This window comes from Triticum aestivum, chromosome 2A (assembly GCF_018294505.1).
Source record: "Triticum aestivum cultivar Chinese Spring chromosome 2A, IWGSC CS RefSeq v2.1, whole genome shotgun sequence".
Classification (NCBI taxonomy): Eukaryota; Viridiplantae; Streptophyta; class Magnoliopsida; order Poales; family Poaceae; genus Triticum; species Triticum aestivum.
In genome coordinates, this window is record NC_057797.1 from 761,803,491 (window position 1) to 761,811,665 (window position 8,175).

Consider the following 8,175-nt stretch of genomic DNA (forward strand, 5'->3'; position numbering starts at 1 on the left):
GACAACAGAACCACCAGAGGATGGAAGTTTTTGATCCTTCAAGTTTAGTGAGTGCCTTGCAGAGTGAAATGTCATTATGTCAAACTCATTTAGAACAACATTGTAGCTACAGTACCAACCACTAGTCAAGTCACAAAATATATTTACAAAAAATTATCACAGGATACACAGATATGCCCAGGGAAAACTGGGAAATAGCAGGCCAAAGGTCATGCAGACAACATATCATCCTTTGGCTCTTGATGTCAAACTCTAAAGTATTTAAATTCACCCACAAACATAAAACTATAGAAATCCAGACATAAGTAACTGAAGTTACAAAACAGATGCCTTCAGATAAGACCGCTTGATTATTATCCAGATGGTTTAGAACTACAAAGTTTTTTGTGACATTCCTGTGATCATCTTTATGGAAAAGAGGAAGCTCAGGCCCAAACTTAGGCGGGCATATGTAGCAAACAAAGAAACTTCTCAGTATTTCTCGCTATGTAAACACTACTATTATATTTATGTACACCACACTACTATTATATTTATGTACACCACTAAATAACCATTTCACGGCGCTACCACCAAACTGATGCTCTGCTCAAGCAAAACCAGAACTATATATCTGAAGTGATGCATCACTGGATTATTAAGCTACGGTTTTCCGCAATGTCGTCGAGCCAGGTGACAAGCTGCTGCGATGTTGGCCTTGACTTGGGGGCAGCGGTTACGCAGAGGCATGCAATCTCGAGCACCCTCAGCAGCTCGCCTTCGTTTGCCTTGTCATGCACATTCGGGTGGAAAACCTCGGTCTCCCTATCCTCTTTCCTCATCTGAAGCACCCACGACACGACGTCCCTGCTCCCCTTGGGCCTGCACATGTCCACAGGCCTCCGGCCGGTGAGCAGCTCCAGCAGCACGATGCCGAAGCTGTAGATGTCGCCCTTGTAAGTCGCGATGGGCGACTGCGCATACTCTGGAGGAATGTAGCCCAGGGTCCCAACGACATCTGTGGTGACGTGGGTGTCATACGCGCAGACAAGCCTCGCCAGTCCGAAATCGGCCAGATGAGCTTCAAAGTTCTCATCCAGGAGGATGTTGCTTGACTTGATGTCTCGGTGCAGTATGTGTGGCTCACATGACATGTGCAGGTATGCCAACCCCCTTGCTGAACCTTGAGCTATCCGCAGCCGCTTCTGCCAATCCAGCAGCGCGCCGCTATCCGTCCTCTCGTGAAGCCAGTAATCCAAGCTGCCATTCTCCATGTATGAGTAGATCAGCAGCCTGTCGTTGCCGATCTTGCAATAGCCCTGCAGCAACACAAGGTTCTCATGCTGGGCCCTTGAAAGTGTCTCCACCTCAGCCTGAAACTCCCTCTCGATCTGAGAGTAGTCGCCTGAAAGGCGCTTGATCGCAACCCTCCGCCCATCCGGCAGCGTTGATTTGTAGACGAGGCCAAAACCACCACATCCAACTATGTATGCTTGATCAAAGTGGTTCGTGGACTTCAAGATGTCCTCAATGCTGAGATCTTTATTGTTCTGGAAAAGCAGCACCAAGCTTGAGTTAGCAGAACCTGAGGAGTCTTCAGCATTAGCAACCGCCTTTGGATTGCGCTCGTGCATTCTTGAACGGACAACCCTTGCCAAAATCACATAAGTAATCCACAAGACAAAGATAACCCCAACTGCAGTTCCTACTCCAACTGCAGCAAGGCTGGCTTTGCTTTTCTTACGGTGTGCTGCTTCCACAATTCGAGCCTTCTCGGAGCAGGACGCATTCCGAAGGAGGCAGAGTGCAGGATTGCCCAGAAAGCCTTCATTCGCGAATGTCAGAAACTGGCCCCCGGTTGGGATATCTCCAGTCAAATTATTGTATGACACATCAAAGTCGGAGAGGAAATTGAGCTTTGTCAGAGATGACGGTATGCTCCCACTGAGATCATTGTGAGCCAACTTCAACTTTTCCAAGCTCGACATGTCTGACAACTCATCGGGAATTCGCCCCGAGAAGTTGTTCCAGCTGAGGTCCAGTACATGAAGCTTCACAAGATGACCAAAGCCTGGCAATACCGGCCCAGCAAGCAAGTTGTTGGAGAGGATCAGTGACGCCGGGAAGCTGCTGACTTGGTTGTACTGCAGGCCTTTGCCGGTTGAATTCTTCTTTATAAATAACGGGACGTACTCGGTCGAAGCCCGCTCACTTGAGCCATCACTTGAAATCAGACCCTTCATCCGGGTAAAGCTCTCAGGGAGTTCCCCGGTGAACGAATTGTTTGACAGATCAATGTAGAAGAGATTGTTCAGGCTGCCTAACCATCGGGGGATGTTACCATTCAGCTTGTTCCAAGAAATGTCCAGCACACTGAGGCTCTCCAAGGTCTGCAGCCAAGGCGGAATTGTGCCGGTGAGCGCGCAGTTCGCCAGGACAAGCACCTCCATGCTCTTGAACCCTTTGATGCCATCCATTGGCATCGTCTCCCCCCCATGGAAATTGTTGGTGAGCACCAAGCTGGTCAGTTTGGGCAGGTCCTGCAAGACCTGCAATGCCGATGACAGGTTCGTGAAGCCGTTGCCTGTCAGCGACAGGTACAATAGTGAACTCAAATTCTTGAAGCTCTCCGGTATCTGCCCATCAAGCTTGTTCCTTGCCAGGTTCAGCGTCTTCAGCTCGGCGCACCGGGCGAGGCTAGCAGGTATGTTACCACTCAGCTTGTTTGACCCAGCATCGAAAGTGTTCAGCCTTGGCAGCAAGCTGAAGTTGAGTGTGATCTCACCGGAGAGCGAATTGTTCCTTACGCTGACCACTGTCAACATCCGACAGCTTGACAGTGAACTGGGCAATGTGCCATTGAAGCCATTGGTTGCCAAGTTTAAGGTCTCGAGCCTCCTCAGCCTCCCAAACACATCAGGGATGAAGCCGGTGAATTTGTTATATGACAAGTCAATCTGCACAAGCTGCGACAGGTTACCGAGGTTGTCAAGGTCACCGGAGAGGTTGTTGTCCTGTAAGCTCAGCCTCTGCAACGCAGGCACCGTGTACAGGTCACCCGGGAGGCTCCCCGCGAGGCCATTGCCGTCGAGAGAGAGCTCGGCGAGCGCCTCGCACCGGCCGAAGCCAGCCGGGACATCGCCAGAGAACGCGTTCCCCGAGAACCGCAGGACCGTCAGGTTCTGCGTGGCGCCACAGAGCGCGGTGGTGTTGATGCTGCCGGAGAAGCGGTTGCCGGAGATGTCGAGCACCGTCAGGTTCGCCGCGCCGGGGAACGCAGGGTGCGGCCCGGCGAACTCGTTGAAGGAGACGTTCACCGCCTCAATCGCCGGGAACCCGCCGGCGGCGCCGCCGCTCGGCGGGAACGTGCCGGAGAGGGCGTTGGCGCTGAGGTCGAGCACCCGCAGCCCGGGGAGCAGGCCGAGCCCCGCCGGCGCCTGGCCGCGGAACGAGTTCCGGGAGAGGTTCAGCGCGGCGAGGCGGCTGAGGGAGGCGACGGAGGGGGAGATGACGCCGCGGAGGCTGCGGTTGGAGAGATCCAGCCCAACCACCCTCCCGAGGTCGCAGGACACGCCCGCCCAGGAGCAGCACGACCCGCCATCGCCGTCGCCCCAACCGAGCAGCCCGGCGCCGGCGCCCTTCCCGTCCAGGCCGTCGGAAAAGGCCCGGAGCGCCTCCAGGTCATCCGCATCGCACGTCTGGTTCAGGGCGTGGGCGCCGCGGAAACGGAGCAGGACGGCGGCGACGAGCAGGAAGCCGAGCAGGCCGCAGCGGGCCCCCATCACCGGCGAGCGGCGGCGGCGGCGGGACTGCGAAAGGCGGCTCCTTTCCTGAAGAGCATGAAAATCCGCTAGCCCACGGCGAGCAATTCTCCGCCCAAACCCCACACCGCCACCTTGCACCGCCGCCGGCCGGAGGAATCCAAGCGGGAAGGACGCACAGATGGCAAACACTCCTCAGCAACCAGAGAAAGGGGGGGAACTCAAGCGAATCCCGACGAGCAGAGCTTGGTGGCGGAAGCAAGGGCGGCGGGCGGCGGAGATCTGTCCCGTCCAGTCCACCTCGCGCGGAAACAAATCGCGAGATTTCCGTGAGAGCGGCGGAAAGAGGGCGAGGGCGAGGGGTCGGAGGGGTGGGAGGACACGTGAAGAAGGCGAGGTGGGGCGGGGGAAAGTCAGAGGGGCGGAGGGAGGAAAGGGACGGGCACTCTGCCACTCTGTGGTCTGTGCGGTTTTGACTCCGATGCGCGCAGTCAGTGCGGGCTGGATTCGCCTATCTCACTCGCGTCGCTGTCTCCCCCACGCTGGACTTTCCCGTGCGCCCGTCACCGTCGTCGTCGTCGTCGTCTCCGTCTCCGTCACCGCATGCAGCGGCGATTAATAATAATAATAATAAAATAAAAGGCGGACAGAAACCAGTGGAGGAAATGTAATGGGGTGGCGCCGGGCCGGAAAATTGAGTGGGCTGGATAGGGAGTGGTCGGAGTCGAGGGGCGGCCGGTGAGGGGGACGGCTGGTGGTGGGGCAAGTGGTGGATAAGCAGCTTGCGTGCATGGTCAGTGCGTCTGTGGTCGTGCCATGCAGTTTTGGTGGCCTCAAATGTTGCCCATAACTTGTTTGACTAGTGTGGAAAAGAGCACTCCATTGCACGGATCCATGAAAACTAGAGTAAAGTGTAAGATTGCTCATAATCAGAGTACTGTACTGGCTTAACATTTATGAAAACCGTCGTATAGTTGAGTTGGACTGTTGAAAATTGAGACCAATTTGACCAACCATTTAGTCAGATTTGAGAGTTCCTTTCTAGAAAAACCTCAAATGTGCTAGTCGTCGCAAAAAAAAAACTTTGATGACATGAACATTTCACATAAATTGTTTGACTAGTCAAAAAGTGCAGATTGCATGAGCCCATGAGAATTAAACCCAGGATTGCTTGTAATTAGCACTTGTTCAATATTTACTGAAAAATGGTCACGATTCGAGGAAGCATGGTACTCCCTTTGTTTTTATTTGCTCCGCATATTAGTTTTGTCTTTAGTCAATTTTCATAAACTTTGACTGAGTTTATCGAGAAAAAAATATTAATACCTAAAATACCAAATCAATAATATTGGATTCATCATTGAATACATTTTTACATAAACTTGATCACACTTCATAAATTTTGCCTCACAACAAAGGTGATATGCACTGTAAAAAACAAGGGAGTACATATCAGAAATTAACAAAATAAAACAAAGAGGAAAACAAGGAAATTGTACATAGTTTCTTGCCTGGACTCTAGAAAGTTCATACCAAATTGACCAACCATTTAGTCAAAATTCAGTTTCAAGTTTGAACCGTCCAACTTTGGCAGAAAGTTCGGCTTCTAAAAAATAACTTAAATGTATTTGTGGTCACAATATACATTTTTTGTTACCAGGACATTGCCCAGAGCTTGTTTGGCAAGTCTAAAAAGAGTAGACTGCAGAAGCCCGCGGAAACTAAGCAAAGGATTGTTCATAATCACCACCTGCTTAATATTTACTGAAAAACTGCCAGGATGAGAGGAGTCGTTGCACATAAATGAAAGTGGATGCTCCGTGTAGGGGTTAGCGATGCTAACGGAATGAAACTGGAAGAAAAACAAGGGCAATTAATAAAAGGTGGACAAAATAAGTAGAGGAAATGTACTCTGGTGGCACTGGAAAATGAAGTGGACGTGTTGGACACCATATAGAGAGTGGTCAGGGTCAAGGGGCGGCTGTTGAAGGGGACAACTTTGTGGTGGTGTGGCAAGTGGTTGATCATTTGTTGCAGGTTGGTCGGTACCTTGTGTGGTCATACCATACAATTTTGACAGCCTAAATGCTGCCCATAACTTATTTGACCAGTGTGAAAAAGAGTACTCCATTGCATGGACCCATGAAAACTAAAGTGTAGGATTGTTCATTTGTAGTACTACTCCCTCCGTCGCATAATATAAGAACGTTTTTGGCACTACACTAACGTTCTTACATTATGGGACAGAGGGAGTAGTTGCTTAAAAACGCCATGATTGAGTGGACTTTTGGAAATCCAGACCAAATTGACCAACCATTTAGTCAATATTCAGTTTTCAAGTTTGAAGCTTCAAACTTTGGCTGGAAGTTCAACTTCCCAGAAATAACTTAAACGTTTGTGGTCATAGTATACAATTTTGGTGACCTGTTGCCCATAACTTGTTTGACATGACTGGAATGAGTAGATTGCTCAAACCCGTGAAAACTAAGCGTAATATTGCTCATAACCACTACTTGCTTAATATTTACTAATAACGATCATGAAACGGGCAATTGTTGCACATAACTCGATTGGGGTGCTCCGAGTATGAATAAGCGTGTATAACTAAAAAAATCAAGAAAGTCACATTATGCGGTTACTTGAGTGGGTATTAAAAATGCAAACCAAATGGACCAATCATTAGTCAAAATTTGTAAGTTAAGCGAGAAGCTTCAAACTTTGGTTGAGAGTTTCTTTATAGAAAAATCTTAAATGTGTCTCTAGTCGTAGTATACAAATTTGGTGACCTGAACGTTGCCCACAACTTGTTTGACTAGTCAAAAAGAGCATACTACCTAAGCCCACGATAACTAAACTCGGGATTATTGCTCATAATCACCACTTACTTAATATTTATTAAAAAATGGTCACAATTTGAGAAGCATTGTATTGTTTTCATTTTTATTTACTCCTCTTATTAGCTTTGTCTTAAGTCAAAATTTGTAAACTTTGATTGAGTTTATAGAGAAGAAATATATAAATACTATTGGATCCATCATTAAATATATTTTCACACCATATACATTGTTATTGTAAATGTTTATCTTGTTTTCTATAAACTTTATCAAACTTATGAAATTTTACTTATGACAAAGGTAATATCCATAGTAAATAAAAATAGAGGGAGTACGTATCACAAAATAAAAAAATATTGAGAGAAAAACAAGAAAATTGTACATAGTTTCTTGAGTTGGCTATGGAAAATTTAGACCAAAGTGACAAACCATTTTGTCAACATTCAGTTTTCAAGTTTGAAGATTCAGAGCGTATCTGTTTCTAGAAAATACTGAATGTATTTGTGGTCATAGTATACGTTTACTGTAACCAGAACATTGCCCATAGCTTGTTTGACAAGTCTAAAAAGAGTAGGTTACATCAGATCGTGAAAACTAAGCATAGGATTGCTCATAATCACTACTTGCTTTGTATTTATTGAAAACTTGTCAGGACTCTCGAAGTCGTTACACATAACTGTTGCGAATGTTCTGAGTACAGATTAGCGATTATAATCTAATACAGCCAAAATCAAATCAACCTCACACAATTACTTGAGTAGATTGTTGGAATTCAGACCAAATTGGTCGTTCATATAGTCAAAATTCAGATTAAAAATTTGAAGCTTTAAACTTTGATTGAAGTTCAACTTTGTAAAGCAACATAGATGTGTTTGTGATTGTAGTACAATATTCGTGACCCGAGGGTTGTCCATAATTTGTTAGTAGGAAACTCATTAGCATTCATCAAATAGTTTTTATAAAGAAAAGAAATATTATGGTTGGGATCATGATACTTCATGAGGCGATGCATCATGCTCATGTTAAGAAACAAACGTGCATTATTTTAAAAGTAGATTTCCAAAAGGCGTACAACAAAGTTGTCTGGAAGTTCCAGATTGATTTCCATACGATGAGAGGCTTTGATGATAGATGGTGAGATGGGTTAAACAAGTGTTTTTTGATGGGACTGTCATTGTGAAACTTAATATAACGAAACATGACCATATTTCCAAAGTGCAAAAGGAGTTAGATAAGGGGATCCTTCCTTTATGATCTTGAAGCTGATTGTTTGATTAGGATGGTGCTTAGAGCTTTGGAAATGGGCTTATTACTCGTCATTCTGATTATTTAATTCCTAATGGTGTGGCAATACTGCAATATGCAGATGCCACTGTTCTTTGTTTGTCCTATGATCTAGATAAGGTTGTGGATATAAAACTTGGCATGCACTTGTTTGAGTTGATGTCCGGCCTTAACATATAGTTCCTTAAAGGAAATCATGTGCATGGGAGGACATGATGACAATGCAAAACGCATGTTGATATCTTTAGTTGCCAACTATAGGGACATTTCCTGTGAAATACTTGGGTACATCTACCATTTATGTTGGTATTAAGGTG

The 8,175-nt window shown here is 46.7% G+C and overlaps 1 protein-coding gene across 1 annotated transcript; it reads right to left on the reverse strand.

The window, feature by feature from the left end:
* Positions 1-245: 245 nt before the first annotated feature.
* On the reverse strand, positions 246-4,185 carry LOC123190989 (phytosulfokine receptor 1). Its single transcript, XM_044603726.1, has one exon. It carries the CDS (start codon positions 3,759-3,761, stop codon positions 627-629), a length of 3,135 nt encoding a protein of 1,044 aa, XP_044459661.1. The 5' UTR covers positions 3,762-4,185; the 3' UTR covers positions 246-626.
* Positions 4,186-8,175: the final 3,990 nt, after the last annotated feature.

Coding starts and splice junctions, on each gene's coding strand:
- LOC123190989 (XM_044603726.1), bottom strand. CDS start 3,761: ATGGGGGCCCGCTGCGGCCTGCTCGGCTTCCTGCTCGTCGCCGCCGTC.